The 22573-nt window shown below is 35.5% G+C and overlaps 1 protein-coding gene across 2 annotated transcripts in view; it reads right to left on the bottom strand.

The window, feature by feature from the left end:
* Window positions 1-22573, bottom strand: part of SEMA3E (semaphorin 3E) — a 336651-nt gene that overhangs the window by 124939 nt on the left and 189139 nt on the right. For both annotated transcript variants that reach the window (XM_027838711.1, XM_027838710.1), the window contains 2 exons: window positions 8358-8417; window positions 4276-4395 (listed from right to left, as the gene is read on the bottom strand). In XM_027838711.1, coding sequence (XP_027694512.1) covers window positions 4276-4395; window positions 8358-8417 — 180 coding nt within the window. The remainder of the gene's footprint in view (window positions 1-4275; window positions 4396-8357; window positions 8418-22573) is intronic.

The following is a 22573-nucleotide window of genomic DNA, read 5'->3' on the forward strand; positions in this document are numbered from 1 at the left end:
AGCATTACAAGATATAAAATGGTTAATTTTGATTACATTCAATTTAAAAGGTTTTGCACAAACAAACCCCATGCAACCAAGGTTAGTAGAATAGCAGAAAACTGGTAGAAATATTTTACAGCACGTTTCTCTGATAAAGGCCTAATTTCTCAAAAATATAGAGAACTGAGTCAAATTTATATGAATACTAGTCATTTCTCAATTGATAAATGGCCAAAGATATGAACAGGCAGTTTTCAGATGAAAAATTCAAAGTAGTCTATAGTTATATAAAAAAGTTCTAAATCATTATTGATTAGAGAAATGAAAATTAAAACTCTGAGCTACCACCTCACATCTATCAGAATGGCTAATATCACAGAAAACGGAAATGACAAATATTGGAGGGAATATGGGAAACTTGGGATGCTAATGCACTGTTTGTGAAGCTGTGAACTAATTCAATCATTCTGATGAGCAATTTGGACCAATGCCCAAAAGGCTATAAAACTGTGCAAAACCCTTACCTCAGTAACACCAATACTAAGTCTGTATCTCAAAGACATAAAAAAAAAGGAAAAGGATCTATTTGTACAAAAATATTTACAGTAGCTTTTTTTTTTTGCAGTGGCAAAGAATTGAAGACTGAGGGGATGCTCATCAGTTGAGGAATGGATGAACATGTTGTGGTATATGATTGTGATGGAGTGCTATTGTGTCATAAAAATGCAGGATGCTTTCAGAAAGAAAAAAGAACTTGGAAAGACTTACATGAATTGATGAAAAGTGAAGTGATCAGAACCAGGAAAACACTGTACACAATAACAGCAATATTGTACAATGATCAACTGCGAATTATGTAGCTATTTCCAGCAATACAATGATCAAAAACAATCCTGAAGGACTTTCAATGATAAATACTATCCACCTTCAGAGAAAGAATTGATGGCCTCTGAATGTAGCAGTTTTTTACTTTATTTTTCTTGTTTTTTTTTTTGTTCTGTGTTTTCTTTCACAACATGACTAATAAGGAAATATGTTTGCATAACCATACATGTATAAGCTATATTAAACTGCCAGCATTCTCAATGATGGAGAAGGATAGAGAGAGGGGGAGATAATTTGGAACTCAAAACTTTAATAAATTTTAAAATTTTTACATGTAATTGTAAATTTTTTTTTGAAAAAATAAAATAAGTTTGAGAATAAAAGTACTCTAAAACAATAAAAATAGAAGGGGCTGCTAGGTGGTGCAGTGGATAGAGCACTGGCCCTGAAGTCAGGAGGACCTGAGTTCAAATCCGGCCTCAGATCAAACACTTGACACTTAGTAGCTGTGTGACCCTGGGCAAGTCACTTAACCCCAATTGCCTAAAACAAAACAAAAACAATAAAAATACAATACAATATGGATAATGCTATATTTTATTTTATTTTTTTATCCCCTTCCCCTTCTATTTTCCTATGGGCAGGATAGATTTCTATACCCCATTGCCTCAATATCTTATTTCCCAGTTGCATGTGAAAACAATTTTTAACATTTGTTTTTAAAACTATGGGTTCCAAATTCTCTCCCTTTCTCCCTCCCCACCCACCTTCATTGAGAAGGCAAGCAACTCGATACAGGTTTTACATGTATAGTCATACAAAACACTTCCATAGTAGTCATCTTGTGAAAAAGTAACTATATTTTCCTTCATCCTATCCCATGCCCAGTTTATTCTATTCTCTCTTGACCCTGTCCCTCCTTAGAAGTATTTGTTTCTGATTAAACCCTCCTCCAATCTGCCCTCCCCTCTATCCTCCTACTCTCTTATCCCCTTCCCCCCTATTTTCCTGTGGGGTAAGATAGATTTCCACACCCAATTTGGGTGTGTATGTTATTCCTCCCTTAAGCCAAATCCTATGACAATAAGATACACTCATTCCCTCTCACCTTCCCCCACTTCTACTGTAAAAGCCTTTTCTTGTCTGTTTTATGTGAAATAATTTACCACACTCTACCTCTCCCTTCCTCCTCCCAGTATAATCTTCTCTCACCCCTTAATTTTATTCTCCAGTTATCACTGCTTCATTAGGGGTTTTGTGCAGCTGTTTTCAGAGATACTTCTAGGGACCTGTAAATTTTCAGTTCTTCTAAGGTGGTACAATCAAGGGCGGGGTGTTTACTCCTTTCCTGGCCTAGGCTCTGGTCTGTGAGTGACCACAGGCACTCTTTTCTGCCTTGGAACCGTGAGGAGGATTCCCTCTCCACCGCCACTACGAGCTCTACCACGCCAGTGCTCCTCCTCACCTCAGGCCCGCCACACAGAACTGTGACCCAGATCCAAGCACAAGAAAAGCAAGAGATTCCTGCCTCAGCATCAGCAAAGAGATCCCTGCAATCCCTCTCTGATCAGCCACTCAATTCCCCCTCCACCTCTAATGTTACATTTTAAAACTAAGTCAATATGCAACCTGTAGGGATCTTTATGCATAAATTAGTGGTCCCTGTTTCTATTTGAGTTTGACACCACTGATTTATACCATCCAAACAACATACCTTGGATTTTACCTTCAAGATCTGAACCAATGATTTGTTCTTGTTCTCCTTATCCCTGACAGATTAAAAGATTATGGGTGGAAATAATGGGGTAAGATAAATTTCTCACATTTACATAGTGCTTTAAAGTTTACATTTTCACCACAATATTGTAAGAAATAGTATTATCCCCTATTTTATGGATGAAGAAAGTGATATTCAAAGAGGTTAAGTAATATATTCAGAGATACACAGCAAATCTGCATCAGATATAGAATTTGAGATCAAGATCTCAAATACTGATCCAGATCCCAGTGTTCTTTCCTTTTTGACCTTTGATGGAATAAAAGGTTTGTGGCTGACCAATAAATAGGTGAAAGAAAAAAAATAAGCATTTATTAAGCACCTACTATATGCTACACACTTTACAAATATTTCATTTGATCTTTGCAACAATCTTATGAGATAGGTGCTATTATTATCCTTATTTTACAATTAAAAAAAAACTGAGGCAGACAGAAGTTAAATGATTTGTCCAGGATCACATAGTTAATAAGTGTCTGAAGCCAGATTCAAATTCAAGGTCTTCTTGGTTCTAGGCCAATCACTCTCCCTAATGTGCCTTTCAGCTACTGCTAGCTGAGAAATATCCAAAATGAGTGATATGAGCGATAAGTTTTTTGGTAAGATTTCCATTTCAAGGCAGTAGATAATGTAACTTTGGGTAAAATATGTAAAGTTTCTTTTCTAAAAGACAATTTTAGTTGTGGACTAGATCTGTTATTTCATTGGAATAGGAAACTTCCAATGAGGAAACTCTCTAGCAATGCAGATCAGTGCCTAAGATTTACCATCTTAAAGAGTTGTCTGGGGCACTGAGAAATGAAGTACTTCCTAGGGTCACACAGCCAATAGAATATCCAAAGAAGGACTTGAGCCAAGGGATTTCTGACTATGAGGTAAGTTTTCTACTGTATCTCATCAATTTGATTTCAGTTTAAAATTTGGAGTAACAAAATGTCTGCTCCGTTTGGTGCTATTTCTTACTTTTTATGATCATAATCACATATAATGAAAAGTTATATAGCTAAAGACCTGCAAAAGAGTCAGATGCTGCTGCTGCAAATGCTATTTATTATTATCATTATTATACTAGAATATATTTTCTGGAGAAAATTCAGGACTTGAGTCAAAACTAGAAGAATACTTTACTGAGGAATGGCAATAAGTTGTAACAGCAAATGTGACTAAAGTTCAAAACTAACCTCAGACACCTACTAGACACATTTGTTAAATGTGGACAATAATATCTGCAGCATCCATTTCACAAGAATGTCTTGAAGTTCAAATGTAAAGTGATATGCAAAAGTCAGTTGCCATTACTACCATTAGTTTTAGAAAACCTCAATTACCCATGAGTTTTTACTAACTTAGATAGCTAAGCCACTCACCAATCAAGTGACAGCATGTCACTGCTTAGAATAAATTTCATTCTTCTAGAATCTTCATTTGCCAAGCTGAATATTCTTAAAATCCAAAACAAGTTAAAAAAAGATAATTTATATTCTCTTTTATAACTCTGTTTCTTTTTATCATTCTATTACCACATGCAAAACCTCAGTATAATCTATAAAGAATCAGAAACAGGGTCAGCTAAATCAAATTTCAAAAATGAAGAATATTTCAAAACTTTAGAAAAAAATTCTGTAACTTTTTTAAGCAAAATAATTTTTAAATAGTACTTTTACTGTTTGCAAAACATAAGGATATATTACCTCCAACTGGTGTCCAACTCTGATGAAGGCACAGAGAGGGTCAAAAGCTCCGGTACCACAGGCCAGAAGATGTGTTCTGTTATAATGATGCAGCACACGAACAAAATTTGCACATTCACTCTGTGACAAGGAGAAAACACACACCCGCACACACACACACACACAAGAAATGTGTTAGCAGGATGCCAAGCAAATACTTCATAGCACAAAATGATACAATGTTAGAACTGGGAGTTGGTTACTTTATTTTTCATCTACATCCAACTGCCTTATTTCAGAGATGAGGAAACTGAGGCCCAGTAAGGTCAAATCATTTGCCCAAGGTCACACATTTTGTTCAACTAAATTTTCCTTATCTCAGGCTGCACCTATTTTCTCTTTGTTCCCCATCAATAAAATTACTCTTTTGAGGGATTGAGAGTTAATGGGATAACAACAGAAGGAAAGAGCAGAGAAGGAAGTGGGTTTGGGCCAATGTAAATACAAATTAACATGACCAAGTAAATGCTTCCAAGGAAGATACCAAAGGACGCTAAAAGTATTAACTTTAAATGTGAAGGATGACAGTATACACATAATAAATGAATGTGTAAAGCTCATTTGTTTGAGAAATATTTGTTGCGCAATTAAGTAAAATAAACATAGCTAGGGCCTTCAAATTATTCGAGTGTAGAGATTCCTTTGTCAAGCTGTTCTACTAAATAACCAAATTCCTGGTGCTATGCTTCAAGCAGAGTACTATTCATAAACATTGAGTTAGCATGGAGTCAGAAAAACATAATTCAAAAATGTTTCTATGGCTCACATGAAACATGTACACAAACTTCTGGGATATGGAACATTATTGTGATTTAGAAAAAAAATAAATCATGCAATCTGAAATTCACAAATCTATCTGTACCACTTGAAAATAAATTTGTTGATCTATGTTTTTTGAGTTAGTACAGACAAGTTAATCAACTGAAAGGCTTTTTCTTTAGCATGTCACTGCACATTTTATTTAGTCAGATAACTAAGGTGTATTTCTAGGGATACAGTTGTAACTTGTTCACAAAAGGGATATGACCCATTTTGAATACAGAAAATGTGGCAAAATAATATTTACAAATTGTTTTGAACCATCTAATTTAAAAGAAGAGAAGCTATGTGCCATAGTGGACAGAGGATTAGTCTCAGAGGCAGGAAAACTTAGGTAGGTTCAAGTCCTGTCTCTGATACAAAATGGCTTTGCGACCTTGGGCAAGTCATTTAACTTCTTATTGTTCTAGGTAACTCTATGAGCCTTAAAATAAGAACAGCAGCTGTGAATCTGAAGTAGTGAAAATTTCCTCAGTGGGCAATTCCTGCACCAATGACATTACATATCCACAGCAAAAACCAAACAAATAAAATTAAAATTAAAAGCAATTCTAAAAAGTCTCAAACTCTGAGTATTATGAATTGTTCTTTATGTAATTTGCATAATAGTCACATTAAACTCATGTCAAAGGATTTTTAACACATTAAATACACTGATATTAGTAAGTTGCAGTAAATGACATGCTTTATGGTGCGTGTGTGTATGTGTTTGCATGTGTTTCTAATTGTGTCACTAAGAGCAATGCAGAATAGAATGTCCTAGAGGCTAGGATAGTGACAATGGTATTGCTGTGATGATCTTGGGCACGATATCTCCAACCAACCATATAAAGCTTTACTTATGTATCTAAGGTTTTATTCTGCGAGTTAACCATATTAAGACAGTTAACAAAATCCGATCATTTCCATTTACTGTTGCTGTATGCACACATGCTGTTCATAAAAAGCTGGACACACCAGTTTTCCTTCTCATGCCACAATAATGCGACTTTCAGAGAAACAATTGACAAAATTCTTGCTGTTGCTTTGACGTGTGTGACTGGCCAGCCATCTGCTGGCCACCCAGAACTTAGAGAACACACTGGCTCATGTCCTGGCTGTAACCAAATTGGTACAGAGAACTGGGAGGAAGAATAGTATGTCTCTCAAAGCTGTTCTGATTCCTCTCTCCCTCACTGAAAGAATAACCTTTTTCAGGTGATGTATATTGTCTCCTTCATAGCTAATACTATAGTTTGTACAAATGTGCCAAGGGGTAGATCACGCCAATGAGTTAACCCATGGAGAATCTCTGGAGACTTGATAGGAAGGCACGGTTACTTTAACCCTGTTTAACTTCCTATTCATGTGATATCTACTGACTTTAGAGTAAGAGAGCACCTCTATATTCCTTTCCCCAATCACAGATAGCAGAGTGGGGAAGGAGGAAAGGATGAGTCATTGTCTGATGGGACAGAACCTAGAATATACAAAGGTTGTCTTCTTGGTACCTCCTTTTTGTAGGGCTCACAGAATCTGTTCCCTTTGCATTGTGAAAATTTGCTTCTGTAACTCATAATTGTTATTAACACATTAAGGAAAAAGGGCTATTCAAAGATATTTATTACATCATTATTTATAATAACAAAATATAGGATAAAACCTGAAATTGTAGAACTTTGGATGTTATCTCATTTGACCCCTACTCTAGGTGAGGCAAGCAATAGTGATATTATGACCATTTTAAAGATGAGGAAATTGAGGCTTTAAAGAGATTAATTGGGCTACCTGTGGCTACATCTCTGGCTCAAGTTTAAAATCCAGGTCTTGCTGATAATTTCAAGTCCAGCAAGCTTTCTGTTACACCACAAACAAGCTAAATGTCCAATGACCAGGAAAGGATTGAATGAATCATGGCTTACTCACTGCAATAGAATACTAATGTAGGATCAAGTATGAATACTACAAAGAATTCTAGAAAGTCTTTTATAAAATTAAGTGAAGTGAAAACAGTGGAATCATAGGAAAATATTATTGATTATTGAATTATGATTATTGAACTATGATTATTAAAGGAAAATCCTTTGCACAAAAACTAGAGATAAACAGAAAAAAATGGAAGTGGGACCAAAGTAAGTGCCCCTTTTTGTGGAGATTTTATATGTGGAAATTCATTTATTCAAAAGTAACTAATCATAAAGTATATTTAATCTGTCTTGTGGTTGCTTAAAGATAATCTCATACCACTTTAATAATACAAAATACTATCATATTTCACAGAATAGGCATTTTGGTAGAATGGAAAAATTTTGGTACTTGGAGTGAGAAGGGTTCTGGGTTTGAATCTCACCTTGGGCTTTTATTAGCTAGGGATTCTGGGTAAGTTACTTAACCTTGCTAAGTCTCAGTTTTTTCTTCTGTAAAATGGGAATATTATAATAATACAATGGCTACCTCATAGGGATTTTGTAAGCATCATATGAGACTATACATGTTAAGAACTTTGTATATTTTTAAAACCTACATAAAGTTCTTTTGTGTCTTAGCCACCTCCATGTAAGGTGGTGATGTAAATAGCCCAAGCATTGTCTTCTTCATTTTGCAAATGAGAAAATTGAGGCTCAAAGAGTTAAGTGAGTTGCCTAAGGTCATGCAGTTCATTAATGGCAAAGACCTGAGAGCAGCCAAGGTTTAAGTCTAGTGTTCTTTCTGTAATACTGTGTCTCATCCTGTTAGACCTCACTGTTCTCCCATTTCTCTGAAGTCTTACACAAAATTTAATACCTCAGTTATTTCCTCATGAGTTTGTTTCTGTCTAATCAACCAAAATTATACTATGCTGAAATAGTGTTTAGCTTCTCCAGGAATCAAAAGTTTCTTGCATATTGTCTCCCTCCAATTACCTGAATAAGGAGTTGGTTGTGATTTTAACATGGGAAATTTTGTAAAGATGTATAGATTGGAATACACACACACACACACACACACACACACACATATCCATGAGTGTATGTACATGTATATGTGTGTGTATGTGTACACACACAAATACACATACATATACATATAAACATGGAATTGGTCTGCTTTCTCTATAACTTATTTCACACATTTTTATTATCTGCTTCTTTCATGACTGAATTGTGTATATTACTTAAAACATGGTTTGCAGTTTAGTCCTTTATGTATTTTAAAAGAAACAGTACAATTTATCATTGTGTTGACTGACAATGAAGGACACTTACTTCATCTTTTCCTTTCATCATGCATTCCTCCTTTTGTAGGATTGTGCTAGGCCAGTGTATCTGAAATAAAATACATGATAATTGGATGTGTTATAGAAACTGCATAAAAAGTTGAATCATATTGTTTTTTTGCAATCTTCTTTTGTTCTATTTTTGGCAAAGATGGGAAATAGTTCCTTATTTTCCTAATAGTCATCATTTATGTAACTGAAGAACTTTTATTTTAAGTCTTTTCAGGATAAATAAACCAGTTTTCCCCCATCTTTTCTATATTCCTAAATTCTCTAGTCTGATGATCTCATCAATCAGGACTTTAATATCTACTTTTATACAAATGATTCCCAAATCTCTACGTTCAATTTCTTCCCCATAACCCTGGGCCACTAGTGCTACCTGCTAGATATCTGCATCTGTATGTCTTGTGAGTTTTTCATATTCAGCATATCCAAAATCAAATTCATTGTTCCCCTAAAAAAAACATGCCTCATTGTCTTATCCTTCTTTCAACTGATGCCATTTGTGACATACAACTCATAACATTTGAGTCATTTTTTCCTTTTCCCTCACCCTCATCACTTTTATCTAACAGTTGTCAAACCCTATACGGGGGCAACTAGGTGTCACAGTTCATAGAGTGCCAGGCCTAGAGTCAAGAAGACTCCTCTTCTGGATTTCAAAGCTGTCCTCAGATACTAGCTGCATGACCCTGAACAAGTCATTTAACCCTGTTTGCCTTAGTTTCATTATCTGTAAAGTGAGTTAGAGAAGGAAATTTCAAACCACTCTGGCATCTTTGCCAAGAAAATCCCAAATGGGGTCACAAAGAGTCAGACATGACTGAAAAATGAATGAATGACAATTGAGTTTGCCTCCTTAAAATGTCACATCCATCTCCTTTTTTCAACTTCAACTGTAGCCAAGAGGAGGTGGCTGGGCCTTCATCTCTAGCAATCTATGGTCCTGCTACTTCCATTGTATTCCCACTCTAATTTATCCTTCTCTCTAGGTTTTTGTAACATAGCTCTACCCAGGTTCTCCTCTAATCTGTCTGACTTCTCCTTATTAGTTAATCTACCTTTTTCTCTGAATTTATCTCAGACTCCCATGTATAATAAGTATAAAATAGGAATGAGTATTAGTCCTATGATTTCATTGCCATAGGGAGGTCTCGGCTAGGAATATCCTATCAATGAAACTACCTTCTATGAATTTTCTAGTTTTAGAGAGTTGTGAATATACTTAGAGATTACTTGACAGTGGTCAAAAAAGTTGACAGTGGTCATACATTGAGACAGTGTTACAGGCAGTATTTAAACCCATGTCTTCATGATATTTAGGCCAGCTTTCTAACCACCATGCCTGTACTCACTCTTTACATATTAATGCCATATGTAAATATGAATTATTTGCATTCATTTGTAAGGAAAAGGTCAGCCTCTTAAGGTAAGGGAATTAGTCATAGATAGATAGATAAATAGATAGATTGATTGATTTTAGTAACCCTGAAACCTAATAGACCCTTATAAATGAACCAGTGTTTAATTAATGTTTGTTGATAATATGACTCCTTCAGTCTGTAAAACAAGCTTCATGTCCTCCATGAACTCTACCAAAAGCTTGAGCTCTAACTGTTGCCCTATCTGACTTTTGCACACAATTTAGCACTTTAATTTGATTCAGAAGTTGGTCATTATTTGTTTCTCATCTATTCATATTTATTCCCAAGTAGTAGTAAGCTCCTTGAGAAGAGGGACTTTATGTCAGATTTCTCTTGCATACCTTAAGGTATTTAGCAGGAAAAATAGGAAGTGTTCAATAAATATTTGTTGACTGATTAATTTTTGATGTACCCTGACATTGTAAATTTTTCATCATTTTTATTTCCTTCCCTCCCCCCTTTATTCTTTTAATCACTGTTGGATAAAGCAGAACTGAATAAATTTACATAGGTTGTCCAGTCCCTACAGATGGACAATCACCTATTCCTAGAATTGAATAGGAGAAAAAGAGCAAGCTGGATTGCATTGGGAAATTGATAAGCACTTTCAGTAAATGAGAATTGGTCCTTCACATACAAAAATCAATCTTTTTGGCATAAATATTCTTCTACTGATGCTATTTGGTTGAAAATCATGGGACACTGAAATCTGAAGAATTAGAGAATAATACAAAAGAAGGTTTTTTTTTTTTTAGTTCCTACACTTAGGTGCTAATGCCTTCTTCTCTGAGATTGTTGTTATTGAGTTGTTTCACTCATATTCAACTCTTTGCAAGACCATTTGGGGTTTTCTTGGCAAAGATTCTGGAGAGGTTTGCCATTTTCTTCTGCATATCATTTACAGATGAAGAAACTGAGGTAAACAGGGTTAAGTGACTTGCCCAGGGTCACACAGCTAGTAAGTATCTGACGCTGGGTTTGAACTCATGAACGTGATTCCTCCTTATTCCAAGCCCAGTGCCCCCTGAGATTACATTCTATGTAACAAATACATATGCATATACACACACACACATATACATATATATATACATACATACATATATATCTACACAAACACATATACATACATCTATACATACATACATACATACATGCACACACAAATACATACACATATATGGGTGTGTGTATCTTGATTGGGAAATGTGACCAACAGGATGGCTGATTAAGCTTTGAAGTATAGCCCTGGAGTATCTATCATCAAAGGAGAAGGAGTCAGAAAGTGATCAATAAGGTAATATGGGGCAAGGGGAGCCTGAAATTAACAATGATCTCAGAAGGAAGAAAACTCTGTTAAAGAATAATCATAAACAGATAAACTAGAAGGGAAGATATTAATAACAGAACAGAAGATGGCCTCCAGATCACTTAAAAATGTCACAAAAAAAGGAAGGAAGGAGGGAGGGAATAAAGAAAGGGAGGAAAGAAGGAAAGAAAAAAGGGTCACTGAAAAAAGGATTTTAAAAATGCATAGAAGAAAACAAAAGGAAGGTTAGAAATTATCACATACAGGTAAAATAGCTTTGAATGTAACGTTCAATTTATTAGACACTTAAAAAAACAAGCTGTGCATAATAGAGATTCACAGTTTCATTTATAAGCCCTGATGTTCTATTGTATGTATACATACATATATATGGAAATGCTTGTTTTAATTAATGTTTGTTAAGATAATTTTTAAGGGAAAAGAGATAAAGAATGAGAAATAAGCTCTATCAAAGTTCAGCTCAGTCTGGATGCAGAATTAGGCCAGGAGTCAGGTAGACTAGAGTTCAAATTCTGACTCAGACAGTTACTAGAGCTATGTGACCCTGGGCAAGTTTCTTAACCTCTGTCTGCCTCAGTTGCCTGAAATGTAAATGGGAATAATAATATTCCCAACTCCTAGAGTTGTTGCTAGGATCAAATGAGAAAACATAGGAACAGAGTTTAGTACAGTACCTAAATATAGTAGTTGCTTAATAAAGGTTTGTTTGTTTATTTTTCCTCTTTTCCTTGGTAACTTTCTACCATTACCAATATTACCTTGTTTTTATTTTATGTGCATACTATGTTAACACATTATTTTCCTAATATCAGGGATTTCTTATTTTTTTGTCTTTTTATCAACAGTGCCTAGCATAGGGGCAGCTAGGTGGCACAGTGGATAGAGCACTGGCCCTGAAGTCAGGAGTACCTGAGTTCAAATCCAGCTTCAGACCAAACACTTGACACTTACTAGCTGTGTGACCCTGGGCAAGTCACTTAACCCCAATTACCTTTAAAAAAAAATTCAAAAAAAAAAAAAAACCAATGCCTAGCATATTGCCTGACACATAGCTGGTTTTTAATAATTGCTTGTTAATTGATTGATCAGAACAAGAGCTGAACTAATAATAATGAAGTGTAGGATAAAAGATGGACAACCAAAATCCTATACTGTAATGACAAACTATTGAAAACCTTAAGGGCAACTGGGAGGTACAACGGATAGAATGCTAGATCTATCAGGAAGGCTTGAGTTCAAATATAGCCTCATACTTAATAGTTATGCAAATCACTTAACTGTTGCCCACCTCCTTTTCTTATACTGTCAAATAAAAATAATAAATGAGAAAAGAACCATCTCCTACCTTCCCAAGGTCATTGTGAAGATTAAATGAAATGAAATGATTAAATGAAATCATACTTGTAAACCTCTTAGCACATTACCCAGCACACAGAAGGTGCTTAATAAATGCTTCTCTCTCTCTCTGTCTCTCTCTCTCTGTCTCTCTCTCTCTCAGTCTCTCTGTCTCTCTCTCCCTCACTGTCTCTCTCTCTCTCTCTCTTTCTCTGTATCTCTGTCTCTCTCGCTCTCCCTTTTCTTCCAGACATTTGAGGCATTTGGTAGATCTATTAAGGATTTAGGGTAAGACATGGACAAGAATCAGGTAAGATGAAAAGGTCCTACAATAGGTACCAGTAGAGGGAGCACCCATACCAATAAAATCATAGAGTCTAAGAAATAACCAAATATTTATATCCTTCCATTCTTCAAAAATGGGGTTCCATATCGAACACAGTGACCTAGTCAGAGCAATATCCTAAGCTCCATCTACCTGTAAGTTAGGCTCAAAAGCTATTAAAACCGTTTTCAAAGCATGATTGCCTCATGCAATTAAAGGATTAGGTTACTGACATCACTTCCTGGTTCTTTGACTATGAAAACAACTGTGAGGGGCTCTAGGAGCTCTCTCTGATGTTTGGCAAACAATGATGGGCAACTCAGGTAAGGTTCAGCTTACCTGATGGGCAACTCACTGAAGGCTTCTTCTAATGTCATAGCGAAGTAAATATCCTTTCCTTAACTTTTGAATGACCTACAAATTCTCATTTTGTTCCATTATCAAACATTAACTATCAGGAGATTGTCCTGAATCAGGCCCAGCCCAAAACAGCAAGCTACTGGAATTAACTCAGATAGCAGAATGAAAATTTATCCATTCCATGGGTACATGTACATGCAAAGACCATTGGAGTAATGAATAGAAGAACTGAATTTAAACACTTAATTTTTTGGTGCCTCTATTTCCTAATCTGTTAAACAATAGGATTGGCCTAGAAGAACTCTAAGGTCTTTTCAACAAGGGATTATTTGCACTAAATTTTGCTTTCATATTTTTATTATATATTGAAAATATACATTATTTATTTCCCCATATTCTTTTGGTTTTATTACCCAATGGATGAACTTTTACATAAAAAATATACAGATTACACACACACACACACACACACATCCAATATATATAAATCCAATTTCATGATGATATATAGATACATAGATATATACACACATATATACACTAGAGGGAAAATAACATTTGAATGATTTGGGAGGGCAGGAGGGAATTGATTGATCAGATTGGCTAACTACTGCTCAACGAAGGAAAAGCTATAAACATAGCAAGCTCAGTTTAGGTTGAAACATAGAGCACAAATGTCAACATTTAAAAGGACCCATGATTTTACTGGGAGGAATACCCTGTGCCACTGATGCAAATTATAAATCTTCTATATCATAGTAAATGGTCTTTTTGCATTATTGTGGACCAAAAACAAAAACAAAACAACACTTAGTGGTCAACCTTTTGCCAATAAGATTTTCTTAACTTAGATAGACCAGTTCTAAGACAATACCTATTTCCCTCCTTCTAGACTTAGCCTCTCTTATTCAAAATAATTCTCTATATTTGTGACTCATATATAGCACATTACGCTGAGAGTCTAAATTTCCTCGTGTTAGAATCTTTACTCATTCCCTCATTCTTTTAATTGTCCAAATTTTTGGCTTACCAGGCTGCCTCTTCATGAAGCCAAAAGCAAATGCATGCAACTCTGAAAATATCAGCCAAGATGACTGAGGTTTTCATTTTTCAACTGGTTATGCCGACGTCATTTAAAAAAAAAAAACATTAGTGCAACTCAAACCTCAAGCAAATCATTATTTCACGATGATTATTCCAGGGCAGAAGTTTAAAAACTAGATGAGCTATTTTCATATGAAAACTAATATGACTTGGATATTATTAGAACTGACAAACCTAAGATCTTGATTGTGCATTCAGTTCTTAACCAAACTACCACCTATGATTGCCCTTAGGAAGAATCTGTCAATCAATCAAGAAAAATGTATTGAGCACTTACTAGGGTATGTAAGAGGTTATCCCCTTAACAAGATTATAACTTAGTTGAATTACACATGCACACATTAAAGACAGCAAGGAACACAAGGCAAAAAAAATTAGGTAGTTTGCTATCAAAGAAAGAGTGCTGAATTTAAAGTCCTTGGGTTCAAATGATACTTCTTAGTTATACTAGTGCGAGTTTGCACAAGTCCCTCAAACTTTCTAGAATTCGGTTTTCTATCTGTAAAGTGATTAGATTAATCTAACTGGATGATTTCTAAGGTTCATTCAACTCTAAATCTTATGGTCCTATGATTCTATTATAAGTTCTAATTTTTTTAATGAAATGAGGGGGTTGAACTAAGTATCCCCTAAGCTCTCCTCTAAATTTGTTCCTATGTGTTTATGCTCCTGTATACCTAGTATTCCTATTTTCTAACTAATGAGTATTCTCTGAGCTCAGAGAAGAGAAAGAATTACTTCAGTCTGTTAGGTTCCAGAGAACATATGATGGATAAAATCCCAGAGGTAGAGAGAAGAGGGAAAGAGTAATGTGACCAAAGATACAAAGGTAAGAAAGACATCCACAGAGACTCCTAGCTCTTGTGGACTAATCAATGGGAGAAAAGCCACAATGAAGTTCAATATAAGCCTTGGGCATTACTGTGAATGAAAAAAAAGATCAGGTTTGGTTGAGGGACTTTTTAAAATGTCAACAAGGCTAAAGATTGCACCCTTCATTTCATCACCAGTGCGAAAAAAAAAGGCATAAAAAAGACCACAATGGAAACAGAGGGGTATATTTTGAAGCCAGAATGTGTACATGTTCTGCCAAGTCAGTAAGGAAGATGATTTTCCTCATTTCTTTTGGCAGTCAGAATAAGCCTTTTCAGTTCTGCTCCACAGTTTAATAACAATAAAACCTCATGAAATGAAACTGTTTGTTCCACACAAAACATTGTTAAAATGTAACAAAAGGGTATGGTGGTACTTTGAAATTCTCAATTCAACAAAGAGAATAAAAAGCAAAAGGTCAAATACATTCAATTACATGATGATACTGCCTTTAATATTTCTGTAATTATCCTTGTGCTGATTAACAGACCATATCCTAGCCTTTCATAACCCATGTCTGGGCCTAAAGAATAAAAACAAAATTTAAAAAAAATGGTCATTTTTTCTGGGCACCCCATTGGGTCTCATAATAATAGCAGAATTAAGATTATTACTGCTTATTATTATAAGATGTTATTATGACACCCAACAGAAGTGTAAGTAGGCAGGAACAAAATGACAACGATGAACAGATTTTATTGCCTAAGTGAAAAGGATCATTTCAATAACTTTCCCAATAAAATGGCATATTTAATTTCAGCCAAGATTAATGCAATATATTTTAAGTAAGCCATTCCACAGTATAATTCTATCCAAATTACACCTCCTAATTTTACTATTTTAATTCTAATTCTTAGGCCATTGGGTTTATATGTTTCTTTGTATGGATGAATGACATATATATATATCTAGTACTGCCTCCCACAAGGTGTATTTTACTTGCCTGCCTCGTGGGCAAATATTATTTAAAGGCAATAAAATGGACTTTGTTTGCAAAACATTAAAAGTCAGATACTAATTGGCTGTAAATGGTAGCCTTTAACCTGCCACATGTTCGTTGTCTTGGTGTTTAGGCTTTTAAATTTGTTTATAATGACTACAGTCATAACATTTCAAACTGGTCATGTGCCAGAACTACAGTCTTTTGGCACTTTGGCAAGACAATTCGATGAGTAATTCTCCAGAGCATTTATACTAGAACAACATTGTAACTACATAAACTATATTGGCCCAATGTATGACCCTCTATATGAGCAATTATTGCTGTCATTAATGTAATTTGCCATCTGACATCTATATGCAAATTATATCCTTAATGCCTTTTCCCACATTCAACATAAAATTAATCTCACCTCTAAAATATGTGGGATTGTATTACCTTTATGAGATCATTAAGCTGAATAATTAAGGAAAGTATAAAATAAAATTGTCGACAAAAGATTTCTACAGTTACCATATATGCCCTGATCTGAATATGAATAGTGTGACTTTATAGACATGATAGATGAGAAATAAATTTTTTAAATGGAACTGGATTGCTTTTTTGGAATCAGAATTTTAGAGAGGAAATAGAGATAAAGTTTGGGGAAAATAAATAGAAAAATTGTTATGAAAAATATACAAATAAGCTTAAACAAATATATGGGTTCTTTTTCTTCTTAATGCAATAGGAAAACAAAAATTTTACAGTCCTTGTCCAATGTGAATATTCAGAAAGAGCAAGAACTTCATAGGGTTGGACTGTATAGAACATTAAAAAGATTGTTCTATCATGCAGCATCTTATGACATCTAAATCACTATTAATTATGAGTTGTTATCATTATCCATATGGGTACCAAATAAGTCCAGTTTATGGGTGGGGCACTTGAAATACTCCCCATAAATCAATAAGCATGGTTTCAGGCAAAATTTGTCTATAACTATCACTCTCACTAATACCCAGTATCACTGTCCATCCTGTTTTCCCTTTTATGATAGAGTAAAGTGAGCTCTTTAATAGTGAGCAAATGCCATGGGCACCTAATAATTCAAGTTATGTTACTGATGACTTGCTTAGCCCTAAATGAGGACCCAATGGTGACATGGCAATTCAATTCAACTTAACAAATGATCAAGCCCCTACTATTTACTAGGTACTGTGTGGCATTTGTTGCTGGTGGAAGAAAAATAACTGGTAAGTACACAGCTAGCAATGTAAGAGAAGTCATGCTCCTCTCTGAAAGGAAGAGCGAACATTTTAGAGTGCCTTTGACAGGAGAAGTAGTTAAGAGAGCAATATCATACTGGGCACCAAGGCTGTGCGAGAAGGTATGGCCATTTTGGAGAGCAATTTGGAACTATGCCCAAAAGGCTATAAAATGTGCATACCCTTTGACCTAGCAATTGCACTTCCAGGACTGTATCCCAGAGAAATCATAGAAATGGGAAAAGGAACCACACGTACAAACATATTTATAGCAGCTCTTTTTGTGGTGGCAAAGAATTGGCAATTGAGAGGATGCCCATCAATTGGGGAATGGCTGAAAAGTTGTGGTATATGAATGTAATGGAATACTATTGTGCTATAAGAAATGATGAACAGGCTGACTTCAGAAAAACCTAGAAGGACTTATATGGTCTTATGCTGATTGAAATGAGCAGAAACAGAAGAATGTTGTACACAGTAACAGTTACGTTGTGTAATGATTAATATTGATAGACTTAACCCTTCTCAGCAATTCAAGGATCTAAGACGTCTCCAAAGGCCTAATGATGGAAAATGCTATCCACAAAGAAGAAAGAACTATGGAGTTTGAATGCAGATCGAAGCATACCATTCGTTAGTTTTTTTCTTCTGTTGTGTTTTGTTTCCTCTTTCTGGTGGTTCCTCGTATTGGCTCTAATTCTTCCTTACAACATCATTAATGTGAAAATATGTTTAATAGGAATGTATATGCATAGCCTATAGCAGATTGTACACTGTCTTGGGGGGAGAGGGAGAGAAATTTGAAGCTTGGAAGCTTATGGAAGTGATTGTTGATAATTCAAAAGAAATTAATTAAAAAAATAAAAATATTCTTATACACACACACACACACACACACACACACATACACAAGAAGGTATGGCCAGGCTATATGAATATACCTGATTCTTTGGGAAACATGTTCCTGAAGCTCAGTGTCTGCTTTCTTATATCTTCTAGAACTAGATCCAGAAGGGATCCATGAGGTCATCTAGCCCAATGGACTGTAGGTTAAGAACCTCTGTTGCAAGTGTGGGATCATTTTCTGAAGCCCATTTCACCACACTGATCCAGTTAGTTTAGCTTAAAAAACTTCCAAAGGTATATTGGAATGCTGTTGGGATTCCTACCTGGAATACCACCTCTAATCTTTTGTACCAATAAGAGTGAAGTAGGGGAAAGAAAAAAAAGCGAATGAATTGAAGATCACCATGTAATTCCATTGCATTTTAAATGTGCCAAAAATGAAACAAAGAGTAAGGTCAGCAAGTAGTTTTTCTTCTTTCTATTTCTCCACTCCTCCCTTTTTATTCCTGCTGGCAAGGCAAAATACAAGAAGAACCTGATTATGTGTTGTCAAAAAATCAACTGACTTTTTTTTTAAATAAGGCTTGAATCTCACAGAAAGGTCCTACATGAAATTAAATTTATTGAGAAAAGTATGTCCCCTCCTTATCTGAGGTTTTGCTTTCCAGTGCTTTCCTCTAATTCCAGGTGAATGAAGGCAGCCGAGCCCTCATGAATGGGAGAGGCCAACATATAGTTCAAGGATCCATGGGGACTGGGAACAGACAGAAGGTACTCAAGAGCAGCAGACACAGGGGAGAATGGGAAGAGCAAAGCAAAGGTCTCCTCTTTCTGTGTAGGAGGTCTCAAAGCAAGCCCCAGATCCTGAGGTGGTAGTAGTCTCTCTGTCATCCTTCCTCTTTCACTTCAAAGTTTTTTTTTGGGGGGGGGGGGATTTGGGGGGGGCTAAGGAGTGTGAGAGGAAGGGCAATAGGTGAGAAGGAGTGCATAATACAATACAGTAAAGTTAACATTTTTAATGCAGATTTCTTTGGGTTTTTTTTATGTAAATTCAAATTTGCAGAATGTGAATTTACCTAAAACAAGAAATGATTATATAGGGTTTGGTCCTATCCTTAGTTTCAAGCCTCTACTGGTACTCTTGGAACATATCCCCACAGATTAGGGAGGACTAACATAATAACAGACTTATGCACAACATTTTAAGCCATATTTAAAAGCCCTGAACATTTTCAAAAGGGATTATTAATCTCTTCTTGATGATCTCTCCTTTCATTTACTCAAAACAAAAACACAGACAGATAAATAGATAAACAAAGAAATAAAACAGAATCTATCCTTTGTAATTATGAGCCCTCCATTGCCACTTACTCCACACTTAAAAATCTTCTACACCAACAACCATTCTCTTCTTTGCTCTATTCTGATGAGAAGTCTTCTCATCTCCTAATGAAAGTCAAAGTCTTGTGCACTTGATATCCTCTAGTCCTTTCATTCATTCATGTTTTTTATTCTCTCTTTCTCCTCTTTCCTATCTCTCCTTCTTAGCTTCTGTCTTGCTGGATTCAAAAATGCATGTTTTCCTACTTCTTAAGCAAATCTCACTTGACCATGCTATTCTCTCAGGCCACTAACATATCTTCCCTCTTTTTCACAGTAAACTCCTCAGGGAAAAAACAAACAAACAAAAATATCCTCATTGCCTCCAATTTCTCCCCCTTCTACTGACTTCTGGCTCCTTTGCTATCCAGCTTCCCATTCTGTCACCCAACTGAAACTGATCTCAAATTCAGCAATGCTTTCTTAACTATAATATTTAATTATCTTTTCTCAGGCTTTCTCCATAACATCTCTGCAGCTTTTGCTTCTCCTTCTCCTGGATTCTTTCTTGTCATTTGGCTTCTACAATCCCGCTTGTTATCTGTTTGTTATGCTTCCATCTGTATGATTTCTCTTCTCTTGCTTTGTTTGTTAAATCATCATTCAATTTCTAAAACTTAAAAACATGTTTTGCTCCTTGTCCTGTTTTCTAATGTGCCTGTATATGTGTATGTAAACACACATAAACACAGACACAGATACACACACACACAAAGACACACACACACACCCCTATACACGTATATTACTGATAGACTTGCTTACTCTAATTAGCAAGTCACAGAAACAACAGTGAATCTGGTATATCTTCAAATATTTTATATATACACATTTATATTGGTATGTGAAAGATATAGAAAGTAGATATAATATGATATAGATATTTGTATTTAAAATACTATAAAATGGTTCTTCTCCCCCAAAATGATTTTTGATTGAGAGACGATCCTAGACTGATTGACATTTGCATATTAAAATGCAAGCTCATTATTTTCCAGTTGTCAAAAGATGAATTACAAACTGTCAGTGACCATATGAAAACAGACCCTAATTCAGTAATAAAAGAAAAGCAAAAGGAAAGAATTTTGAAGGTTCACCTCACACTTTGAAAACTGGCAGCTAAAAGTGGTGCAGCTTATGAGTTGTCCCAATTGTTCTGGAAAACAACTTGAAATTCATCTAGAAAACTGCCTAACTTCTTCATAACCAGTGATGTTTTTCACTCATTTGCAAATAGATACTCTGTAGATGGGCACTTCTAGTGTCTCTTTGAGGAGATGTCTATAGAATATGATGTAATAAAATGAGAATTAGATTCATAATTTAAAAAAGAAAAACTCTGGACTTAACTACAAATAATGACTTTTCTTAACTATGTGCAATTGGGCAAGTCTTTTAAGCTTTCAGAACCTCAGTTTCCTCATCTGTATTAATACTTACAGCTAGTTGGTGCTGGGCCTGAAGTCATGAAGTTATCTTCCTGACTTCAAACCCAATCTCAAACACTTATTAGCTATGTGACCCTTGGCAAGTCACTTAACCTTGTTTGCCTCAGTTTCTTCATCTGTAAAATGAGCTGGAGAAGGAAATGACAAACCACTCTAGTATCTTTGCCAAGAAAACCCCAAATGAGGTCACAAAAAGTCAAACACAACTGAAAACAATTGAACAACAACAACAAATTAATACTTACGATGCCCACTTTACAGGTTGTTTTGAGGATCAAAGGGATTTTGTAACTATAATCAATTATTATTAGGAAGTATGTCTCATTTTTTTAAAATGTTGCCATCAGTGCCATGTGGTTAAACTCTAACCCCAGATTATGGCTTCATTGAATTTTCGGATACACTGTGAACATTTTACAAATCTATTTTATAGGCCACACTCCAGTATTAACAAGGAATTCCCAGAGTGGATGAAATTGGAGTGGAACTATCCTGTTTCCAGGAAATAAAATCTGGGTGCTGAAACCAGGAACCTCCTGAAAGTAGGTGTGACAAAAAGTTTTATAGTTGGGAACTATGGAAAAGAAGATGAATACTGGCTATTCCTTTTCCATCCTCAAAGACAGACCTGCTGTACCCCTCAGACTCACTCTAGAATATTCATAATATAGAAGGAATAAGGACCAGTCTTGATTTACAGAGAAAGTACATTATGGAGGCCTTTACAGTTTTTTTTAATCATATTCTTTACAATAACTTTATTAGATAGATAATCCTACAGGGATCATTATCCTCATTTTATAGATGAGGAAACTTAGCTAAGTGGACGATGCTCAAGGTTCCAAAGCTAGAAAACAGATGAGTTGGATTGGGAGCTCAAATCTGTCTCTAACCCCCAATGTCCCCTTAGTTTAGACTGGGATGATATGACATGAGTCATTGAACAAAGTAGATTTACTTTGTTCAAACACAGAAAGGACATAGAGCAAGAATTCAGAGGCACTAACTTCTCTGGATACGCCTTCTGCCCTCCATCTGGAAAGGCATCCAGTATGGCTATTTCCATGTTCTCAGGATCCACTAAGTGTAAGAGGCCCTGAGTGCACATGGCTGGGATCTTTTATAGTCCCAGTCCTGAAATCTGTGTCATAGAGTCTGAGGCTAGTCAGGTTGCATGAGGGAGAAAGTCAGAGAAACTGTGTCCAGAAAACACTAGTCCTATCCATACCACATGTTCTTTTGTACTTATATTTCAGTTCTTGAGTGGATATTGATGATCTCAATATGGGTACTCCATTCTATCAAAACTTATCCTTCTATGTGATTCTTGATCACATCCTTAAAATTCTCCATAGAGAAAAGCCATATCTTCTTGGAGGAATTTCTCCAGGTCTTTTACTATACTATGAATGTAAATGTTTTTTTTTTCTTTTTGCCTCTATGACTTGCGAGGGAACACTAGAATGTTACCTTTCATAGCAAGAAGTAAAAATAAAAACAAAAAACCCACTATATCCATTACTTTCTATAGTAAAGCTAAAGAAAACATGGTGTGAGGGAGGAAGGGGTTTTAAAAGAGAAGATGATAAA

This window comes from Vombatus ursinus, unplaced genomic scaffold, assembly GCF_900497805.2.
Source record: "Vombatus ursinus unplaced genomic scaffold, bare-nosed wombat genome assembly UNPS02014830.1, whole genome shotgun sequence".
Taxonomy (NCBI): Eukaryota; Metazoa; Chordata; class Mammalia; order Diprotodontia; family Vombatidae; genus Vombatus; species Vombatus ursinus.